At 37.1% G+C, this 24,469-nt stretch overlaps 1 protein-coding gene across 4 annotated transcripts in view; it reads left to right on the top strand.

Moving 5' to 3' along the window:
- The window catches only part of TRIO (trio Rho guanine nucleotide exchange factor), a 505,121-nt gene that overhangs the window by 345,454 nt on the left and 135,198 nt on the right, over window positions 1-24,469 (top strand). For all 4 annotated transcript variants that reach the window (XM_027868779.1, XM_027868780.1, XM_027868781.1 and 1 more), the window contains exons 18-28: window positions 848-1,039; window positions 1,552-1,701; window positions 3,091-3,205; window positions 5,034-5,149; window positions 9,205-9,327; window positions 18,948-19,142; window positions 19,273-19,388; window positions 20,123-20,189; window positions 20,760-20,869; window positions 23,278-23,347; window positions 23,776-23,865. In XM_027868779.1, coding sequence (XP_027724580.1) covers window positions 848-1,039; window positions 1,552-1,701; window positions 3,091-3,205; window positions 5,034-5,149; window positions 9,205-9,327; window positions 18,948-19,142; window positions 19,273-19,388; window positions 20,123-20,189; window positions 20,760-20,869; window positions 23,278-23,347; window positions 23,776-23,865 — 1,344 coding nt within the window. The remainder of the gene's footprint in view (window positions 1-847; window positions 1,040-1,551; window positions 1,702-3,090; window positions 3,206-5,033; window positions 5,150-9,204; window positions 9,328-18,947; window positions 19,143-19,272; window positions 19,389-20,122; window positions 20,190-20,759; window positions 20,870-23,277; window positions 23,348-23,775; window positions 23,866-24,469) is intronic.

The raw sequence follows: 24,469 nt of genomic DNA, 5'->3' as shown, positions 1-24,469 counted from the left end.
CCCTGGTTTTTCTGAGATTGACACCTTCCATTATGAGTTCCCTCAACTTCTCTCCTCCAAACCTCAGCCTTTATGTTTATTGTCAGTTAGTCCCACTTTTTGGTGTGACCCTGGTCAAGTCACTAGAGCACCTCTCACTGCTCCGGGCATATAACAAAAGTTACCAAAATGGTGCCATTCTGTATTGGGAGAAAAGGTTCCTTCCCAGAATCTCCTTATGCCAACAAAATCACAGGTGTCTTTTCTATGCTGCACCTATCCATTCACAATCTTCTACTGACATTTCAGGCTTACTCACAAGGATAAGTAGATAGGAATTCTGAGGCTTGGGTTTTGGACTTTAAATTGAAGTTACTTATTTGCCTTTTTTTTAAAATAATATACAATATTTTTGTTCGAAATAATTAAAATTAAGATACATACTTCAGTTACTTTTCCCTCTCCCCACACATTATATCTTGAAGGCCAGCATGGAAATGAGATTAAGGAATAAGCAAATTGGAACATGTCTGTTGCTATTTGAAATAATGCCTCTATCTCTTAAACTCTTTTCCTGGTTTTTTCTCAAGTCCCTAAAACACACAATAGCTAAACCAGAGCCTGAGTATATAAGCTCATTGCTCCTGAAGGCAAAAGTACTTTCTACTGAACTTCCATCAATTTCTTTTAAAAGTATTCTAATAACTTTTGACCATGTTGGGGATTTGCAGCCAGAGAAAGTATAGCCTTTCATAATTGCGTTCATTCAAAAGTAGTCAGAGCCTATGCCAACTCTCTTCCAATACATGAGCAATATCCCTTGTTGGGAAGTGGTTTCATTCTTTTTTTTTTCTTCTTTCTTAACCAGAAGACACATCAGAGTGCCCTGCAGGTGCAGCAGAAAGCCGAGGCTATGCTTCAAGCCAACCACTACGACATGGACATGATCAGGGACTGTGCCGAGAAAGTAGCCTCTCACTGGCAGCAACTTATGCTTAAGATGGAGGACCGCCTCAAGCTGGTCAATGCCTCTGTTGCCTTCTATAAAACATCAGAACAGGTAGAAAAACTTTTTCTAGCTTGTGCATGCTTTTTTTTTTAGATTCATTTAATTAAAGATCCTTTTAATTAAACAATTTGCTCATTAGGAGCTGGCTTTAAAAATGCTGATGCTTTAAGCAATTTCTATTTAAAACACTGCCTGCCCAGCTGCTAAGGAATGCTCAGTATGGCTGAGAAGAGACCTCTCTTACTCCTGTTTCAAACCTGCAACTAACGTTACAGAGTTTGGCTAAAGCCGATCTTGACTTTGCCGTTTATTCTCTACTACATCTAATCATCTTGTTCTCAAGGACAAGAAAAATGACTGTTGTATTTTATGTTCTGTCTTTTGTTTTGTTTTATTTTGTTTTGTTTTTAACCCTTGCAATGGTGCCAGCCTAGTGCTCTCCTCATAAACAAAATCAGGCTTTGGTCACTCTTGCCAAAATGAAAACTGTTGCTGATACATTTGTCAGTACAATGTGACATTCCGAGTGACGCGCTCAAGCCTTGTTCTCCGGTACTTTGCAGGTTTGTAGTGTCTTAGAGAGCCTGGAACAGGAATACAAGAGAGAAGAAGACTGGTGTGGAGGAGCCGACAAACTGGGTCCCAACTCTGAGACAGACCATGTGACCCCAATGATTAGCAAACACCTGGAACAAAAGGAAGCGTTCCTAAAGGTATTTTTGGTTTTTTTAATTTTGTTTTTCTTGGCCTTGGGTTCCTCACGATGCCTCTCTCACCAGACTGTTGTGAGGAATGTGTTCTATAAACCATAAAGGACTTCATAAATGTGAGCTCCTATTGTCTGTTGCATAAGTGCAACAAATGACAGCATTTGTAGCTTAGTTAAAAATCATGTTCCATCCATTGCCCATTAGCATCCACGTAGAGAATCATGATGAATCCTTTATAAAGTACTTCTAGTGGACAGAGAGTAAGTGTCCTTTGTTCCCAGATTGAGAGAGTTGGGCCATTGGTTTCAAGGGAAAAGGTAAAATCTCATGTAGTAAAATGCATTTAGCTTAAAATACCTTCCTCTGATGATTAAGTTTTGTTACACATAAAAAGATAATGTTTAGAACTAGAAACTTCCCAGGCCATACTGCATACGCAAGTGACAAAAACTCCTTTGGTTTTGAAGTGACTAGCCATTCAGGATCTCTAGAAAAAAATTCTCTTAGAGAAATTAGTACATGCATTGACACGACTTAAAAGTTTAGAAATATTCTGCGTGAGAAATATATATGATATTGAAACTCACGTTCTTTACTATGATAATATGATTCTGACATTACTCTGGAGTAAGAGCAGCATGGGGTGTCGTACCAAGAACTCCTAATATGTGGGGTAAAGAAAAGCAAGGTTAGGGGCAGCTAGTTGGCACAGTGGATAGAGCACCGGCTCTGAAGTCAGGAGGACCTGAGTTCAAATCTGGCCTCAGACCAAACACTTGACACTTACTAGCTATGTGACCCTGGGCAAGTCATTTAACCCCAACCGCCTGAAAAAAAAGAAAAACAAACAAACAAAAGAAAAGCAAGGTTCGGGTCCCTCTGATTCTAGCCCTGTGGCCTTAGGAAAACCATTTTTATCTTATTACTTTCCTAGACAACTCTCTGAGATTTAAGTTACTGATGATCTTCCGGTCTGCATTTGAAAGGGAAGTTTCTATACCAGAAGTTCTCAATATCTAGGGTAATCACAGATCCCAACCAGAATTTTAAAAATTGCTTTGTTGACTGGTTAGCAAAAAAGTTAATTTTATGTGATACCAATACAAATTCCTTATTCTACTGCAGTTTTGTTGCATTGGCTACTACTTAAGTGAACTGGGGTAATAGGTGTTTATTTGAAAAAGAAATTTTCATTGAAATAAGGTCGCATCTGTGTGTTTTAAAAACCAGTAGGTATGAGTAGTTATCTCTAAATTTTATAGGTGTATGCACCTGCAAAGATTGCATATGCAGAGATTTATATAACAGTAAGCTGATAATGTCTTTGTCTTCAGGTATTGAGCTTATATAAGGTTCCATATCAGTACTCAAAGACCGTCTCTTTTTTCATAGGCTTGCACACTTGCTCGAAGGAATGCGGATGTTTTCTTGAAATACCTACACAGGAACAGTGTAAATATGCCAGGGATGGTGACCCACATCAAAGCTCCTGAACAACAAGTGAAAAGTGAGTACTCCTTACAGCACCCACTTCACAATTAGCAGTACTGATTATATCTACATTTGCCTAACCTACCCTTTGAAGACAAGTCATGAAGGACTCTAGAAATGCACTATTTTATATGCACTATTTTCTGAACCTAAGCAAGGGAAAACACTTAATAAAATTACATTATAATATCTTATGGTGGGGAAGCTTTTTAAAACCATTTTCATTTCATATTCATTCAGATTTCTTTTCAGTCAGTCAACAAGCATTTATTAAGCACCTGTTGTTTGCAGTCCTAACAGACATACAAAATTTTAAATGGGAAGTAGACCCTACTACCGTCAAGGAACTTAGCTATTCTTTCATGTTTAGGAAATAAATTACAATTTGATTTGTCTTTTTCTTAGAAAAGTAGCACCAAATTTCTAAGATTATTATAACCCCCATTTATTAAGTAGAAGGCAGATAACATAGGATATTATGCATAAAATAAATTCATTAGAATTGATGAAACATGGCAGAATAAAAACAGATACAATAAAAATTACTGAGTATAGAAAGAATATGAGCTTTGAAATAGGACTGCTTTAAAGAAAGTATGCTGTTTTCATAGTATATTAAAAAATAGCTCTCAGAGAGATAAACAGATCAAACTATTATAAAGTGGTAGTATGAGAAGGACACACTAGTGATACCTGAACTAGTCTTTTAAAAACTGTATAGGAAGAAAGGCCAGAAAATTTTCAAGGAAATTATTATAAACCTACCATTTTGAATTGTTTAATATATCTAATAGCTAAATATGAGAATCAGGATAGTATAATAGAATAAGAGCTGACCCTAAACCCAGGAAGACCTGGGTTCAAGTCCTTGTTTTAATATATAAGATCTGTGTGACCTTATACATGAGGGCAAGTCCTTACCTTGAGGGAAAGGCCAATAGTTTTGCCTTTCTCTGTATCCACATCACTTAGCATAATGCCTGGTACATAGAAAGTGCTTGAAAAATTCTTGTCAACTTATTTTTCAGTGCTCTGGGCAACTCTGTAGCTACCAATTTGAGAGAAGGAGCTGATCTGCGTTGGTAAAGGGAGTTTACTTCCTAGGAGTTCCCTATAATAAGGAAATCTCAGGTCCTATCCCTAATGAGTCTCTTACAGTTAAACAATTTTTATTTTCAAATTTTAGTCAGTTTGTTTCAGGCAGAATCACATTTCAAGTCCTGCCCGTCATTGTAATTTGAACTTAATTCATTGGACCAATTTCATTTGAAGTTCTACTCTACTTGACCTGAAGGAGTATAGTCATCATCAAATCTGGATTATCATGATTACATCATATGTAAGATAACAAATTGGGAGTAGTGAGGCTCACTATACTTTTTTGAGAGCACTGGAGAAAGGAATAAAGTAATCTTAGTTTTTCTTTATCTGGTGGTAGAATTTGCATGTCTTCAAGTTAAAATGAAAATGATTTTGTAATTCATGCTTATTGAAGTATGTTGTAAGGGCAGCTAGATGGCACAACACAGCATTGGGCCTGAAGTCAAGAAGACTTGAGTTCAAATGTGGTCCCAAACAAACTATGTGATCCTAGGCAAGACGCTTAAGCTCTGTTTGCCACGGTGTCCTCAACTGTACAATGGGCACAATAATAGCACTTACCTCAAAGAATTGTTGAGATGATCAAATGAGATACTCTTTGCAAAGCACTTAGGAGAGTTCCTGGCACCAAGTAAGTGTTTTGTAAATGCATATTCCTTTCCTTTGCCCCCCCTTGAAGACAGTAAATTATTTTCTTCCTCTTATTTAAAGTGTAAATACTTGGCTTGTGTTTATCCTTTCAGATATTTTGAATGAACTCTTCCAACGGGAGAACAGGGTATTGCACTACTGGACCATGAGAAAGAGACGATTAGACCAGTGCCAGCAGTATGTGGTTTTTGAAAGAAGTGCCAAACAGGTCAGACGTGATCCCTGAATGCATTAATTCCCTACGCTTAGGGCTTCTCATATCCCCTCATCTTCCACCCGTACTCTTCCCTTCAAAGTAGATTTTAAAAATTGATAATCAACATTTTATCAGAATCACGGCTCAGCAAACTGGATTCAGGAGCCCTGAATTTTTGAGTTGTAGTTCAGACTTCATCATTCGTGTGCCCTGACCTTTGGCCAAAAAAGTCACTCAGATTCACTCTACCTATTTTTGAAGTTTGGAAATAGACAGATATAGTGATGGTGACTTTTGAAAGTCTGTGATTGGCATAATTAGTGAATGGCTTATAGTGAATATTAGGTACTTCAATGAATCCATAACTCATCAGCGTGGGTCCTCGGTCTGTTGCTGTCGATTACAGCCTCTCCCTGCCCTCTCAATCCACGTTCCACTATTAGTCTACTATTGAAGATCTCCCTAACATACTACAGTCCTTCCTCTAGATCAAGAGCTCTTAACCTGGAGTCCACAGATCCCCCAAGCAGTCCATGGGTAGATTTCAGGGGTTGTGAACTTGGAGAGAAAAAAAAAATTCTTTATTTTCACTAACCTTTAACTGAAATTGAGCATTTCTATCCCTATGAATGTAGGCAACAAACTTTATTCTGAGAAGGGATCCACGGACTTCACTAGACTGCAAGAGGGGTCCATGACCCAAAAAAGATTTAAGAACCCAGCTCCTCGACGTTCAGACTGTCCTTCCTTTATCTTTCGCTCTTGTTCGGTGACTGGTGTTTTTCCAGGGATGCATTTCTTGCATTGATGTGTCTTGTTTTAAAGCCAGACCTTTGTTCTTAAGATAAAGTGAACTGAAAACCTATCAGAATGTTTTCCAGACAGCAGTTTCTAGTTATCACAGGAAATCTTAAACATTTAAATAGGATTTAAGTAGGCTGAGAGACGGCCTGCTACAACAGAGAAAGTGCCGCCCTTGGAGACAGGAAGGCATGGGTTCAGATTCTGACCCTGCCACATAGTACCTCTGTGACCCTGGACAATTCATTTACTCTCAGTGTGCTCTAGGCAGCTCTTTAATGATGATAGCATTCATAAAGCACTTTTGTTGTTGTTGTCATCGTTGTCATCCAGTCCTTTTCGGTTGTGTCCGACTCTTTGTGACCCCTTTTTAGGGGTATGTGCAAAGGTAGTGGAGTGGTTTGCCATTTCCTTTTCCTGCTCATTTTACAGATAAGGAAACTGAGGCAAACAGGGTTAAGTGACTTGCCCAGGGTCACACAGCTAGTAAGTATCTCAGGCCAGATTTGAACTCAAGTCTTACTGACTCCAGGTTGACACTCGTATCTATTATACTACCTCTCTGCCCTGCCATAAGATGCTTTAAGGTTTGCAAAGTGTATCACAAACATTATATCATTGCATCCTTACAACAGCCCTGGGACACAATCATTATCCTCATTTTACAGATAAAAAACCTGAGGTGGAAAAGTTAATTGACTTACTTAGGCTCACACAACTAAGTAAGTGAGGTTGGGTTTGAATTCAGGTCTTTGGGATTCCAAGTCTAGTGCTTTCTCCACCATGCTGCCCAACTGCCTCAAGAATCTAAATTGCAGAGAAGATTCGACCAACATTGGTTATGGGAGTTTCCTCACTGGAAGTCCCATATATATCAGTGAAATCCAAGGTCTACGCCCTTTCCCTTTCCTTGTACTTGCTACTATGGTTTATGGGGAAATTCTACTACACCCTGGTTGTTTTGTTGTTGTGGTTGTTGTGGTTGTACTTTGATGGGTTTTTTTAATTACTCTTACAAGAGGAAGCATGCACAGTGGCTAGAATGCTATTCCTATACTCAACAATTCCTAGTTCAAGCCCCACCTTGGACATTTAAGAGCACTATGACCCTCGGTAAGTTAATTAACCTTCATGTGCCTCCCCTTGAACATAGTTATTAAGTCATGGACAGCTTGTGATGATCTAAGCTAGTATGAGGCCAGAAGTCACTTAGTAGGGGAGAGAGACAGGACTTGAACCCATTTCTTTTCTCTGAGGCCTATACTCCTATCTGTTATACCATGCTGCCTCATAGCCTATTTAAATCTTATTTACAGATTCAAGATTTCTTGTGATAACTAGAATGTGCTGTTGATATTTACACCCTGATGGAGTTATAGGTCCTTTCCCTTTATCTCAGGTTTCAGCTTCTGAGTAAATTCTTCAATCCTTTTTTGAGAGCTCAGCTGACATCAAACACATTTACATCTTTTATGATTAGCATAAGTAACCACACACTGATAAAACAAAAATTTATTAAGTGCTTGTTGTACACCAGGCACTATGCTAAGCTCTGGAGATACAAATAAGAAAAAAGAAAAACAGCTCCTGCCCTCAAGATGCTTACAATCTAACAGGGAAAGACAACACACAAGAGGAAGCAGAAGGCAGGGAAAGTACCACCTTCGGGGCAGGTGAGAAACGAGGAGCTGTTTGGAGCTGAGCTTCTTCCTTCAGTGGAGGTCTGGGAGTTGATGGCCTCTCCCATCAGGGGGACAGAGGGTGGTGATGAAGAGGCTTACCAAGGCTCATAGGATTGTGTAAGGTGGAGCCAAATAATGCATTTCCTAAAACATGGTGGAGAAATCCCAGAAGTCCCAAAGTAGTGAAGCCAGGTGAGAAATGACCACAGTGAGATCCTCTTCATTCAGACCCCTAACAAGGGGAACACTCAAGTGTCATCCTTTTTTTTTTTTAAAGCCACATCATTCTGATGATATGATGGGAAACATTCTATTTGACTCATGCTTATCACCACAGTATGATCTCAGAAATGTTGTCTATATGGATAACTGATAGCAGAAGATTGGCTCAAGAGATGAGTTTCATTTTAAAGCTGTCTTTTTAGAGCCTTAATGGTGGTTAACCAAAGGCCATCAGTGTTAATGGGAGTTAGCTTAAAGAGAAGTGATCTCTGGACCTTTATTGACATTGGCTGAGCTTGAGTTTTTTCCCGTAATGTCAGTGCCAACATAGTCAATAATAATATTTATCCATGTTGGATCATGATTAAAGGATATTCCCAGCTGTCCTGCTAAATTTTAACTCAGTAATATTGCCATTTCCACTGTATTTTGATCATATTTCCTTCAATTGAAACTTGATAAGCTCTATGAGCCATCAAAGAATACCTAGCATTTATATGTAGCACTTTTAAGATTTGCAAAGAGCTTTGCAAATATTTTCTCATTTTACCCTCAGAACAACATCAAGAGGTAGGTACTATTTTTACAGATAAGGAAAGAGAGACAGACAGAGGTTAAATGACTTGCTCAAGTTCACAAACCTAGTAAGTGTCTGGGAAGGGGTTTGAATTCAGGTCTTCCTGACTCTAAGTCCAGTGCTCTATCAACTGTGCCACCTCGCTGCCCCTTCACTCTGCCAGGTGTTTTAGTGGGGAAGAGGCTTATTCAGAAAGCATGTACCGTCCTCTCCATGTCTCCTCCCCAACTCCAAGAGAGCAGGGAAACTGATTGCACAGCTAGAGATTTAGACAAGTCCTTTTTTTGACTCCCTCTTCATGCTGTATGGGAAGGAAAAATCATTAGTTTTATATTAGAAGGCTGGAAGGAGGCACCTGCTTTCTTTTTCAAATTAATACATCCCGGTGACACCCCAAAGCTTTGATAAGATTTTAACATTGAATGTGTAGAAGTGTGTGAAGAAATGAGAGCCAGCAGACACCCACACTTCCCTTTGCTCCCTATCTTACAGAAAGACATTAACAATAGTTTTCCTTTGTGTACCCTCAAGGTTATGGTTATGACGGTTTGAAGGTGTTGTTGCTACACAAGTTACACTGTCATAATTTCATTGTTAGTGATAGTGACTTTTTCTGGTTATTTGGCTATTGCTTCAGAAGCTTTTAGTACATTGGGGAATGTTTCATAGTAGGTATCAGACAGGAAATTTCACATGTTAGTAAAGAGAGTCATTCTAGCTTCCATTGCACAACTTTTCCACCTAATTTTTTTTTAACTCTTTCCTCTTGTATTCTTCTGTGGTAGGCTCTGGAATGGATCCATGATAATGGAGAGTTTTATTTGTCTACACACACGTCTACTGGTTCCAGCATACAGCACACTCAAGAACTGTTGAAAGAACATGAGGAGTTTCAGATTACTGCAAAGGTAAATTAACATTAATAATACATCTGGGTCTGGTTGCTTCCTGATCCTCATTATTCTTTGTAAAATAGCCCAAAACAATAGAACTATGACTAAGTATTACACAGAACTGCAACTCTAAAAACAGCGAAGCCAGATAAGTTATTTCCGTGTTCAGTTAAGTAGGTTGTTTTATATATATACAATAATATGATAAAGTTAAATAATATCAAAAGCTTTTTCCCTCCTTTTCTTTCTCTTCCTTCTGCTGTTTTCTCATTCCTCTTTTCCTCTTCCCATTGCTGTTTTTCCTCCTGTTGCCTGACCTTTTCCTCCTGCTGTTCCTTTTCACCATTCTCTTCCTTTACTAAAGTGTTTCCTGAGTTCCCATTGTGTATACTGTATGCTATCAAGCGCTAAAAGCTTTTGTGTACTCATGAAGCCACTTTGCCAGTATTCTTCCTGTCCTAGCTTTAGTTGTACAACAGGACTACACTGGCCCTATGGCACTCCATTCACTCCTACAGTATTCCTTGTCTAGCAGATCTGTAAGGTTTATAGGTTACCTAAAGCTAGTCACTTGTAGCTCATAAAGTAGTTCTTCATTATTCTTTAAGCACTATCTAAATGTGAGTTACTATTGTTATTTGAATTATTTTCACCTGGCTGCTGATGATAGAATAAATTCATGCTCAAGGGTGGTGTATGTGGTTATGTGTGTTTGTGTATCTGTGTCCCTAGAGACAGTGTGATGATGTGGTGAAAACAGGCACTCAGTGAAAAGACCTGGGTCTTATTTGCTCCTCTGGAATTATGGGAATCCTCAGTTTCCTATGTAAATTGGGATGGTTACATTCACACTACCTACCTCCTGGAATGGTTGTTGTCTGTATGTTTGCTAAAAGAACAGCAGAGTTGAAAATCACTAGTCTTAGAGTAAGAAAACTAGGGTTTGAGTTATAACTGTTATTTGTAAGCTGTGACACTGAGCAGTTCAGTCAGACTGACTGAGTCTTAGTTTCCTCGTCTGTAAAGTAGAAGTAATAATACTTGCACTACTTCCCTCAGAGGGTTTTTTTTATCAGATATATTGTCTTTACCTTAAAGTATTAATCATTAAAATTCATGTTCTCTTTTTTTCTCTCTCATGCACACATACATGTACACACGTACACATTTTAACTATGAATTAATGTGATAGAATGTTAAAAACATACCCAGTCTTACAGCTCAGATCAGCATACCCTCTAGCTGTTACACTGAGAGACCATAAAGTTTTTCTAATACAATCATTGTTGCTCAGAATATTTTGGGGCTTCATAGTATCATAGATGTTAGAGGCTATCTGATTTTACAAATGATGGAAGCTGAATCCAGGAGAGCTTAAGTGATTTTCTAAAGTTCACACAACTAGTAAGTGACAGATAGATTCCTCTTTTGTATTGCTTGCCACACTTTTTTTTTAATAACCTCAATTTTGGCAAGTCTTTATGATTTGAGGGTCAGTTTGATTTTCGAAAAAAAAAAGCAAAAGCTTTTGTGGGCCAAATCTGATGAATAAAATGCTTGATTCATTACGATGATGCCAAGGACAAAATGTGACTGCAAAATAATGAGGTTAGTATTCTTAGGTGGCTCATATTTGTAAGTGATTCTGAAGGCAAATTCCAAATAGAGGCTCTCTCCCTGAATAGCATATTAGGAAACTACTTTGAAGGACATGAATTATTATTTAAGTCCTCATGTCTTTTAAGATATCAGTCTCCTTTTTTTGTAGTCATCCCATTCAAGTCATTCAACAAGTATGTATTCAATACTTCCTTTGTGCCAGACACTGGGAAATGAATGTGTGTGTGTATGTGTGTATTCTGCGTAGTTTTTTTTTTAATTTGTTGCACCAAGTAGTGTATGTTTCTGTTTAATTTGCCTTTCCTTTATGTGCTAATGTTTAAAAATCTACCACAAAGCTCAGTGATGGACACACTATTTAAACTTTTCTTTATATTCATACTTTTTTATTGACATCAGTATGTTTAAATATTCAACTAACCCTCATCCCATACTCCTATTCGTAGTTTTAAACTTTCAGGCACTTTAAAATAATAATAACTACCCTTTGTATAGCACTTTTAAGATTTACAAAGTGCTTCTCCCTCAATGACCTTATGAAGTAGGTAGTACAAGTGTTATCATCCCCATTTTACAGATGAAGACATTGAGTCTCAAGCAGACTGAGTGATTTAACCATCACACAGCTTGAAGTGTCAGAGCAACCAACCACCTGGCTCTGAGTTCAATGTTCTTCCCACTGCACTGGGCTGCCTCCTAAATTATGGTCCCTGAATTTACCCCTTTTCCCTCCTCTAGTTGTAATTATTGGAGACCTAAGGAATAGGCATGTTTGTATACACGTACTGTTTAAGGGATCATGAGAGGAGGTCTCTAAAATGTTATTTGGCTTTTGAGATTTTTATTGCCTTGATGTACAAAGTCTTTTCTCCCATTTGATACCTTAAATGCATTTTAAATGACAGCAATTTTTCTGCTTTGTGCTGCTGAGGAACTCATGGATTTCAAAATGTTATGAAAAGAATATTCTTCATCAGGCAATTGTTTATCATCTATCTTCTTTTTCTTTTAATAAAAGAAAAAAGTATCTGCTTTGTGTTTAGTGGATGGGTATCTTCTGTTTGGCTTCATTTCTTATATTGATTGTCCTTGCGTGCTGCCATACCTTCTTTATTCAATCACTTTTGATATAGGTCAGTTTCATTTTTTATTAAAATATATGGAGAATCTTGTACAGCTTTGGTAGGACATCAGACTCTCTTATCTATGGTTTTGATTCCAATTATATAGCATTTATAATTTCCATGCTAATGAAATGTAGAATATAAAATTGAGACACGATCTCTAAACAATATTTGGACCCCATTTGAAGTCCTTATAGCCTCGAAAATTCTTACCCCTTACAAAAGCATTTGGTATCTTATTCTCTTTCCTTCTTATGACTACGGACCAAGGTTACAATTCTGCAACACAACCCTTGGCTTTCCCCATGTACATGTGTGTATGTTATATATGTGTGTATATACACATATTAATGTGAGCTATGCATACAAACATATGCACAAGTTTTAAATATAAAGTAGTATGAATGATTTTTCTTAAATAAGCATACTGGATCTAAATACATTCACGTGAACATGTTCCTTCCAGAGTGACCAGCTTGGGAGACTGTAGACTTATTCTAATAATGCTATCTTCATTCAAGCTATGTGGGGAATACTTCTTTTAAGTTCTCTTCAGAGCCTGTATCGCATTCTGGAACTTGACTAAAGTTATTTGGAACAGCAGTGTCAAGCTCAAGTAGAAATGGGGCCCGCTAAACTATAAATAAAGACCTCGATGGGTAGCATACTGACTTAGAAAACCACCTATTAGCATTATTTTTGTTTTTTTGTATTTTTATTTATTTTAAATATTTTCTGATTACATTTTAATCTGGATCTGCCCACAAAAGTTTGACACCTGGATTGGTAGATGCTCTCTTTGACCTTCAGGTTGTTTTTGCTTTGATTTTTCATTTGATTATACCCACCAAGGAAGGAGATTATTAACATTATGTTCTTAATATATTTAATATGTTTTTCGCTTTTATGTAAAAATAGTTTTAGTATAACAGCAGAAATAATACCACATAAGAATAGAAAATAGTGTCCATTAATGCATATCATTTGTAGTATTCAGTTTTAAGTCTGTGAGTATAAAATTTGTTTACTATATATTTATATATCTGCTTTACCTTGTAATTATCATATTAGTCAAAACATAGGCTGTAATTTTTCTTCTAAATCAGTCTGGTCATATAAAACCTGAATAAGGCATTAATCCTAACCATAGACATAGATCAAGTCTGTATGGTTTTCCCCAAAACAACATAAATAGTAGCCATAACGTCCTTCCAGCCCTTCATGTGTACTTGGAGATCCTGACCAGGAAGCTTTTGTTCTGTAGATCCCTTTTGCTTACTCAGTCCTATCAGCAATTGTATATATCACTGTCCTGAGTCATTTAGGACTATCTTTCTTATAGACTTTCCTTCCGTCCTCTGAATTCCTGAGGCTTGAGTATGTGTTAACAGAAGATCCGCAGGAACCACCATCCATTTCTCCAAAGAATTTGTACTTTGTCCCCAAATCTGGACTTCATCTCCCACTTGGATAAAGAGCTCCCTAATGCCATTGCTCATGTGTTGATTGAAAGAGCAAAGAGGGAAAGGAGGAGGCATGGAGTTTCTGTGCTTTGCCACCATGTCAGTGGGTTGCCTATAGAGTGGCATGAGAGGAGAGGACAAGTCAAAGTGATCCTGCTATGCTAGCCTCCTCTTCATCAGGGAAGAGCCTTACTTCCTATAATATTTTGTCACTCTTAATCTTCCTCAATTAAATTAATTAGCTAATAATTCCCTTAATTAATTTTTGATAAAGTCTTACATTTTTGTAAACTGAAGCTTATTTACTTTTATAAAAAATAATGAATTTCCTCACAAATATCAGTGATTTTTAATTTATAATTTTATGCAATTACTTTCTATCCATGTATGTATATATATGCATATATATATTTTTTCATTTCAAAGAGATCTTATCTATCAAAACCTGTATTCAGAATGACACAATATATCCAATGTGTGCTCAATTTGTTAGCAGTCTATTAAAATGGAGTATGCACAGTGAGGTCTACTACAATTCACAAGATATATAATGTAAATATATACATAATATATACATGTACGGTACACAGATATGCAATATACAAATTATGATATATACATACAACATACATGATAATATAAACAGAAGCTCTGTGAGGACAGGAATGCCTTCATTTTTGTCTTTGTAGCTCCAGCACCTGGCACAGTGCCCTGTGCATAGTAGACAATAAATGCTTAGGAAATTGAATTGGATTGGTAGCATTTTTATTCACATAATTGACTTCTACTGCCTGGTTCTTCTAACCTACATCAACTGCTAGATTCTGAAATATTAAAAACACTTTTTGGTTCTTCCCTCTAATAAGCCACTCTGAGGTCAGTCAGATGCCACTAGAATAATTCATTCAACAATAAGTCATTCAGCATTTATTAAACACCTACTGTGTGCAATACACTTAACAGAATTGCCTATTTGGGGAGGAAAACTCTAGAAGGGGGGAAGTTTTTTTTAAAAGATAATTTCTTTGCCTTCACTTTTATCTAATAGAGATGATAATACATTTACATAGATGATAAACAGACTTTTGAGAATTACAGAATACTATGGGATCAGATGGGGTAAATCCCTAAGAGTTGAACAATAAATAATCAAATCACATTTCTGTAGTTCTTACAAGGTTTACAAAACACTTTTCCCTATGATGTAGGTATTCAAAATATTCTTATTTTGTATACAAAATGAGGGTAGGGTTAAGTGAAAACTTAAGAGAGAGAGAGACACTGTTTGAGCTGGACTTTGAGGAATGAGTAGGATGTTAAGGGAGTAGAACTGGGAATGGAGGATATTCCAGTTAGAGGGAACAAAGGGAGAAGTACTAGAGGTGAGAATGCCCAGGACATGTTCAGGGATGGCAGCTGGTTGAATCTGACTGAAATAGAGAATACATACTGTCTAAGATTATAAACTGTAGAATGGTTGGAACTTTGCATTAGCAGAGAGAATTTATTCACTGAGAGTGTTCTGTGTCATTGAAGTCACAAGTCCCAACCTCTACTCTCATCCTTATCCTCTCCACAATGAAATAACCTATTTAAGGAGGAATATGAGATACTTTCTACTTCCCCTCTGTGCCTCCCCCATGCCCTGTATCTTTTCTTTGAAAGCTAACAGTATTATCCCCTGGTAGCATCGTCTCATTCTTGCCACTAATCTCCAGGATACTCTTTCTTATCTTCAGTGATTTTGACCGTAACGTTTTTCACCCAGTACCCTATCATCATCCTAAGTGATTTTAGCATCTGCCTTAATCAACCTTCCACCACCTTGTTCCTCAATCTCTTCCATTCCTTTAACTTGCATTTTCATTCTACTTCTTCCACCCACAAGCAGAGCCACTCCTCAGATCGTGTTATCCAGGTGAACTCACTTCTCCACCTCAAATTTAATGACCTTCCTAACTACTACTTCTTACCCTTCTACCTATTTCCCTTAGCCTCATCTGCTATTGATCTTGCTTTTCACTTAAGTGATACTCTAACCAGACCCTATTTATTTGCTCAGTCTGTTAATCCACTTAGCCTCCATACCAAACCTGGACTCTGTCGTTATAAAGATATTCTCAATACCATCCTTGAATCCTCTGACCCCCTTAACCTTCATTGGGTCACAGATTTAGAACAGGAGGATCATAAAGGCCATTGAGACCACCCCTCTCATTTTCAAGATGAGAAACTAAAGCTGAGAGTTTGTCCAAGGTCACATAGCTAGTAAAGGTCTATGGTGGGATTTGAACCCAGGTCTTTCTGGCTTCAAGTCCAGCACATTTGCTATTAAATCATCCTGTTTTCCTTTGTTTCTACTTTTTCAAGCCCAGCCATGCTTTAAATCTATTGCTTTGGGGTTTTATTTTTGTTTTTTGAGACTGGGTCTCCCAATCTCCCCTGGGCTGGAATGCAGTGTCAATTATGGGCCCAATACCAATACTGATTGGCATGGAAACTTTAACCTTCTCTGTTTTTTCTAACATGAGATGGTTTGCCCCCTCTGTAGGCAGCTCAGTGGCCCTCCACTCCTAAGGGGTTTGCCATATTTGTGCTGAACTTAGTGCTGATTCTTGATCGGGGTTATCCTTGCTGCAGCTCAGAATTCCTGAACTCAGGTGATCTCCCAGCCTAAGCTTCTCCAGGTAGCAGCAATGACAGGTATGCACCACCAAGCCTGGCCAGCCTCTTCTGCCTTTATTGGTATCTCTGCTCAACATTGCAGCAGAAAGTACCCATGCTAAACCATGCCAAATTCAATATATTTCAACAAAAATTGAATACCGCTATGTTTAAGACACCAACTAACTTACCTGATCTTCTTTGCTCAAAAGTTCTGCTCAAAAATCCTTTCATTTATTTATTTTCATATATTTCATTCATTTGTCACCCATGCTCAAAATCTCAAACTTATTGTTGACTTTTCCCTCCCTCTCATAATAAGGATAAAGAGGAAGTTTATTGTTAGTGAGGAGTGAGAGGTGGACACATTGCAGATTATGGCTGTGCGTGTAACCTCAAAGTTAGGGATCTAAGAGGTAATGAACCTCCTCTTCAAGAACAAAACTGATCCCTCCAATTGCTAGTAATCTATCCCTTCTTTTATTTTGTATTACCCTGTGTACATGCTACACTCCCTACCCAGTAGAATGTAAACTCCTTAAAGGATAGAGAATTTATTTTTTATGTGTTTCTATTCTTAGCATTTTGCATAGTCAGCACTTAATAGATGTTTGTTGAATGAATGAATAAATAAATGAATGAAAGCCCATATGGCATCTCTATACATTCTGAGGTGGCAAATATGTGACATCTTGAAGAAACCCTCCCTAAATCATCTTTTTGGAAAAATCTTGCATTAATCTTATTTTTTGTGAATATGAAAGCTCAGTAATAATAACAAATTATAAACTAAATTGTTCAGAAGTTCTGCTTTCAAGAAATTTTATTTTTCTCTTTTATTTCCTCACAATCAGTCTTTTCTTAACACAGCTACAAAGTTATCAGACTGTTGACAAGTTAAAAAATTTGTTTGACAAGTAGTTTGTGTGTGTGTGTGTGTGTGTGTTTCCCCATGCTACCCTACTTCATCTCAGTCCCGCCTTAGGCAAATGTTGTAAAAGTTTTAATGTGGCTATTTTAAAAGCTGCATTTACTTTTCCCAAATGAAAAGCTTTAGAAAAAGAGTACTAATGAGTCTTGCCTGGTCATATTTTCATATCCTGAGGTTTTTTTTGCATTCTTTTTATTTGAACCATCAGCATTTATGAGCTGCTTTTTAAAAGCATCTACCATCCCTGTTAAGTAATATTTATGACGTACTTGAGAAGAGAGCCAGATGCTGGGAGTTATAAGCCATTTTTTTTGTGTTAGATATATGTTTTATGTCTAAAAAAGAAAACATTTTAGAGGCTGCTCAATGAATCTTGAATCAAATCCTTTTATTTTGTAAGTCAAGAAGATAATTTTTCTTGGATTTAGAACTCTGACCTACATCTCAGGATTTGCTTACCTTCAATGCATTTTCCCTTTGCCAGTCATAAAGATAGATTTCAACAGCAGAAGACATGCAGATAGAATTTCTAACTTTACTGATTGGAAATGGCAATAGGAATTTCATGATGTCAATAAATGAAGTGGATTTATCAGAAAGACGTAATAAGTATTTTGTGAATTTACTGCCCTATATTTAATAGAATCATAGGTTAGAGCTGGAAGTGACAACAGTTCATTAAGTCTAACTCTTTTGTTGCACAGATAAGGAGACTGAGGCCCAGAGAAAATGAATGACTTCCCCAGAGTAACATGGCAGTGTCAAACCAAGGTCTTCTTGATTCCAACCAGAATTTTCCTAATATGCCACACTGACTCTGAAATTTAACTACACTTGTGTGCCTTGTTACTAGTGAATAGATTATAGATTTAGAAGGGACCTCATCTAACCCTTTCATTTACATATGAAGAGACTGAGACCCATGGAGGCAAAGTGACTTTGCTAAAGCTCATGCAGAGAGAATCAGGACCTGAAGGCAGGTCCTCTGTTTCTAGAGCTAGTGTTCTTTCCGCTGTAGTACTCTATATAGTATTTCTGTTTAAGTGAAACATGGTATATTTCTTCATCTGTGCCATCAAGATATTTATATTCCAAAGAATAGACAAGCATGAGACCAGCATTTTGAGATAATTTCTAACAGGTGAATCAATTTTGGTCTAGGTCCACTGTGGACTGAGAAGGTGGGGCAGGGAATGGCCTTTTGGTGCAAAAAGTAATTTTAATTAGTTTTCTAAAGTACCTACTATGTACACAGTACAGCAGGGCAGGTGTTCTTAGCAGAGGGAAGTCCCTACACCCCTAGGAAATTATACAGAATGTTCATGCATTAAGTCACTGAGGGCCACTGTTGTGGACTCACATGGAAACAAGTACATATAAACATAAAGTATAAGTATCCACCTTCATTTAAATGAGTAAGCAGAATCAACCAAGAAATGGTTCTTAGAATCTCTAAATTTAGGCTTGAGTTTTCAAGGAGGAGTGCAATAGTCAAAAAGGAGAGTAGTTGATGACAACTATTAACACTATAACATATTGTTGGAGAAGACTATAGAACTTTCCACTGATGTCTAAAAAAAAAAAAATCACATGCCCATTGATACAGAATGAATGAGAAAAGTAGTCCTATTTGGAACCAGGGATAGATTGACTATGTGACTCTCCAGGTCCTTTCTAGTCCTGTGATTTCATTCTAGGTTTTCACCAACAGTCCTTTTCATTTTTAAAGAAGAAAATTATAGGTGACTAACCATCATATTCCAGGTTTCTGGCATTTGAGTTGAATTTACTTCACAATACTTTCCTGTTTTGTTTTGTTTTGTTTTTTCACAGCAAACCAAAGAGAGAGTGAAGCTGTTGATACAGCTGGCTGATGGCTTTTGTGAAAAGGGTCATGCCCATGCAGCAGAGATTAAAAAATGTGTCACTGCTGTGGATAAAAGGTACAGAGATTTCTCTCTGCGGATGGAAAAATATAGGACTTCTTTGGAAAAGGCTTTGGGGATCTCTTCAGATTCCAATAAATCGGTAAGTTTCCCTGTGTGGACTGAATAAATCAAGTCTGTTCTACCTGACAACCCCTTTGCTGATTAAATAACCAAGCTCATCTTCTCTTTTGTACCCTCCAACATCACTGGGCTCCCCTTTTTCCATACAGAGTAAAAGCCTTCAGCTGGATATTATCCCAGCCAGTGTCCCTGGATCTGAAGTCAAACTGAGAGATGCTGCTCATGAACTTAACGAAGAAAAGCGAAAATCTGCTCGCAGAAAAGAGTAAGGCATTGGCAGATTTAACCGAAATCCTTCATACCAAGGATGAAGTTTGTTATCTGACTAATGCTATTGCTTCATCAATATATGTGTGCTCTAAAATCCAATGCCACAAGTCTTTTTAATTTTCACATAGAAGCATTTTACTCATCTCTTCACCTGGTTCAGAAATAGTATATTTTTCTCCCCATTTAACTATCCCCTTTTGCTTTGAGTGTTGACAATCATCTTTTAGTTATTTTGAAACTATCATATTGTACATTAGAACTAAGTTATTAGAATAAGGATAAATTATGGCCATAAAGTTCCAATGGTTGACCTTTTAGGAACTGAATTATATTAAATATTTATTTAAAAAGTAGGATTTATCCTATGATTTTCCTAAAAAATTTTGGTCTCAAATCTGTAGTCTTCTCTGAAGTGATAGGTGAGATGTCTTACAGATCTGTCTTTCCTTGGTGAGCATAGACTTAGACACACTGATATAGGCCCACACAATCTTCTCAAATTTGAAATGTGTTTTGTAATATAATACATATATAGTACCATACTGATGCTTAAACTATCAACATTGTTTTTGTTATTGATATTTAACAGAAGAGAAAACAATATATGTATGTATATAATGCATGTATAAATACATATATGCATGTATGTGTGTGTGCATGTACATACATACACACACACCATTATCCATTCAAGTTCTTTTGAGTAATATACCTCTTACTCACTTTTAGGTTCATAATGGCTGAATTAATTCAGACTGAAAAGGCTTATGTAAGAGACCTTCGAGAATGTATGGATGTAAGTCGTTCGGTTTTTTTTCTCCTTAAATGTAGCTTAATTATGTTGACCTCCTGATCCTTACAGTTTTTTAAATTAATAACTCTTATTAACCCCAGCCACTTAGACTCTTTAGAGACTTTATGAATAGTAATTCATGAGTGCCTCCTTCTGTGGAGGGCTTAAATTTGTTTGGGGGTTCAGCAAAGATGATGTGGCATTAATCCTTTCATTCCATTTATCACATGGCTGACTGGCTGACATCCTTTTTGAGCCATTTCATGGAAACTTGCCCACTAATTGAAATAGGTAAATAGCATTCAGCAGTGGCTATTCTACCATGTGATCACTTCTCATGCCATGATGTATGTTAATTCTGATATCCTAGAGTAAAAGGTGTAGCCACAATCTTGAGTTAAGAATACCAATTTAAGAGCTTCTCTAAAAATCTGGCCTGTGTAAAATTAGTGTCTTAAGTTTTGCTTCTTTTTACACATTAGTGATAAGTAGTCCTTTGCAAGTGTCAGAAATAACTGTTTCTTGGTAATGTGATATCTTTTGATATAATCTATGTCTTTCCCTCCCTGTCAGACATATCTGTGGGAAATGACCAGCGGTGTTGAGGAGATCCCACCTGGCATTGTAAACAAAGAACATATTATCTTCGGAAACATGCAGGAAATCTATGAGTTTCATAATAAGTGAGTGGCTTTTATCTTTGGAAAGCATGTTATTTTTTAAATCAAGACACTTCTCTGGAGATTTCCCTTAAAAAAACAGAAGTTTTATCTGTGTTTAGTGTTTATTTCTGTTGCTACTGATGAAATCTGCTTGAATGAAAACTCTGTTTCATGTAAGTGGCACATCACTAACTACATAACAGAAATCTATAGCTTCAGAGTAACTGCTGTTCATGTGTTTGTTTTCTACTGTGATGGAAACTGGAGAAATATCTGAATTGAAAGTCCAGTAGCCTTCTTTCCTCTCACTGAGCAATCAATGGCTCGTTAACCACTTTATTAGGGTCAAGTGGGAAATGCCATAGCTGGACAAGCTCTCCATTGGTTTGGCTGCCACTCATAATTTCCTTTTGGATAATAGGCATGAGGAAGCAGCTGATATGAGGGCTTTTTTCCATCACTCTTCCTAGCTGAAAATGCAGATGCACTTCCTCTAAATGCTCTATGTGCCAGGCACTGTGTAAATACAAGGCAGAAAATGTCACAAGAGTTATAACCTCAGTAGCATGAGAATTCTGGAGGTTGAAGAGATAGAGTTGTGGGGACCAGCAAAGTTTTTATGAAGGAAGGAGTTTTGAACTGAACTTTTAAACTGAGTATGATATCAGCAGGCAGGTAATATAGAAGAGGGCATAAAGAAACAGCATGACCAAAACTGAGGCAACAGAAAAGTGTAGGATTTATTTAAGAAAGAATGAGTAGAATTGACTAGGTCATTAGGAGAGTCATGAAAAGTAAGACTGGGAATAAATTTTGGGTAAAAGTATGGATATCTTGAATACTGTGCTAATGGTTTGTAATTCAATAGGTATTTGAACATTTTTTTTTTGAGTACAGAAGTGAGCTAATCAATGATGTACATAAGGAAGAAAAGAAGGGAAGAAGGGAAGGAAGGATTTAATGACCACCTACTAGGTGCCAGGCAGTGTGCTAAGCACTTTATAAATATTATTTCATTTGGTCTTCACAGCAACCCTGGTTTGTGCTATTAATATGTACTGTTATGATCCTCATTTTACAGTTGAGGAAACTGATGGCAAACAGGTTAAGGGAATTGCCCAAGGTTATGCAGCTAGTAAGTGTCAGAGGCAGGATTTGAACTCAAATCTTCTTGACTCCAGGCCCAACACCCTATGCTGCTTCTAAAGAATGTTAGGGAAGTGTGTAGAATCAGAAGGTTGGGGGGGGGGAGGGACCAGAGGCAGAAGCTAAGAAGTCCAGGTTAAAGATAAATAGGCCAGAATTAAGGTTGTTGAAATTGTGGTTCTAACCCTTACTCCTAGTACGGACAGGTCCTATACCTTCTCTAAGCTTCGGTTTTTTTGTGGTCTTTTTTTGTGTTTGTAAAATAAAGATAATAGTACTTGCACCATCTGCTTCATAAGGTTTTGATGAACCTTAAAATGTTTTATGTCAGGAAAAAAAAAAACTTCTTGATAACTAAAGCTATCCAGAAATTGGAAGAGGTTGCTTTGGGAGGTGGTAAGTTCCCTCTGGCTAGATGTCCTCAGGTGAAGTCAGGATGAACACCTGTTGGATATGTTGGGGCACTGGGGTTGATTTTTCAGGCAAAAGATAGCCTCTGTGGACCTTTCTAGCTCAGATATTCTGATGTAAATGTGAGTTCTTATTATCATTAAAGTCTCAGTCCTGACAATCCCCCTCATCATCATGCTGTAATTGTCCTTTGTATTTCAGTCAATCAGCAAACATTATTTAAAGTGCCTTTCATGCACCAGGAACCTTGCTGGGTCTTGGAGATAAAATTTTGAAGAATGAAACAACCCCTGGGAGCTTCTATTCTTACTTTTGCTTTAAGGTTTTAAAGCATTTTACATGCATTGTCCTTCAACCTCACAAGATGTTAAACACTTAGGATATAATTAATCTTTATGCGTTTACCCTATTTTCGGTCAGACATCCCTTGGTGGTGTCATAATCACGAGTAAAACACTTCAAACAAAAACATAGAATCTCTTTCATGCCTCCCTGGACCCCAGGGCCTCATCTTAGTGTGAAAATGGCCTCAGTGGCTTTGTTGGGGAGCTCAAACTTGTAGTTTCTATAGCTGGAAAAGCTTTGAGGGCAGGCCCAATAATGTCTGTCACTTGACTACCACCCTGTTTTAAGTTTCATCACCACAAGGTTGGCCATTAAATGATAATGTTTTCTTTTCTTTTTTTCTTTCATTCTTTTTATCTTTTTTTTGACCAGAGCAGCTCCTTGAGTCATCTACAAGGGCATGGAAGGGTTGTGATCTGCATTGTAAGAGGGACTGGTTAGCCCATAGCTGAAATCCTGAATTCTTAGCATATTAAATTATTCAACTCTCTATTTCAATATGATAATTATTTTTTTCTTCTCTGCAGCATATTTTTAAAAGAGTTGGAAAAATACGAACAGTTACCAGAAGACGTTGGACATTGCTTCGTTACTTGGGTAATGAAATGCCAGCCATTGTTGGGTCAGGAAAACCTAATGCTATATGGGGTAGTGCAAAGGATGTTTTTGCTCTTTGATGTCTGTTAATTCACCCACCCACTGCTGAATACTGGATACAACTTATAAACAAGTTCAGTTCTTTTCTCCTGAAATTACATTCTAGAAGCAGGGGTTTGTTTGTTGGTTTGTTTTTTTGAGGAAAAATTGTTAACTTTCTTTTTAATAGTTCAGTTAATGAAGCAGTGATCATCAGCAGGGTGAGCTTTTCTGATTTTTTGCTTTTTGCTATTAAGCAGATTTTGTTATTCTTATCTGAGACATTTTTTTCTTAAACTTTTGCTTTTCACAAAGCTTTTTGCTCATACTTTGGGTTCTTGCAGTTCAAGAAAGGTTTTCATAAAATGTTCAAACTTTTTGTTTTACAGGCAGACAAGTTTCAGATGTATGTCACATATTGTAAAAATAAACCAGACTCTACTCAGCTGATATTAGAGCATGCAGGATCCTATTTTGATGTAAGTATGAGATAACTTTTTAAAATTAGCATGAATGTGAATGAAAATTAGAATGAATTTTACATGCGACTTACACACCAAAGTGACACCTAAACTTCACATGATATAGCACAATCCGGTGGTGTCAAACTCAGATAGAAACAGATCTCCACAAACTGTACATTGATTTCTTGATGCTGTTGACTCTTTGTGACCCTGGGCACCATAGCACGCCAATGCTGTTCATGGGGTTTTCTCAGCAAAGATACTGGAGTGGTTTGACATTTCCTTCTCCACTGACTTAAAAAACTACAAATTACCATTATCTTTGCTTTATTGTATTTTTGTTTATTTCGATAAACATTTCTCAATTACAATTCAATCCTGTTCAGCCAGCCCTCAGGAGTTTTGTAGATTGAGTTTGACATAGATCATTTCAAGCTACAACTATCAGCTATTTTGTAGTGGCTTTTATGCTATTTTAAATATAAACATGAAATGTAATTTTAAAGGAAATGATTCAGCAATAATGAGTTATGTTTGAGTAAGTAAAATCTATCAATCTGGAAGCATAACATTTACATACATATATAGCCATTAATTTTATTATTGATATTATTGACTT

This window comes from Vombatus ursinus, unplaced genomic scaffold (genome assembly GCF_900497805.2).
Source record: "Vombatus ursinus unplaced genomic scaffold, bare-nosed wombat genome assembly UNPS02014791.1, whole genome shotgun sequence".
In the NCBI taxonomy this organism is placed as follows: domain Eukaryota; kingdom Metazoa; phylum Chordata; class Mammalia; order Diprotodontia; family Vombatidae; genus Vombatus; species Vombatus ursinus.
This window is presented reverse-complemented; position numbering and strand designations above follow the sequence as displayed.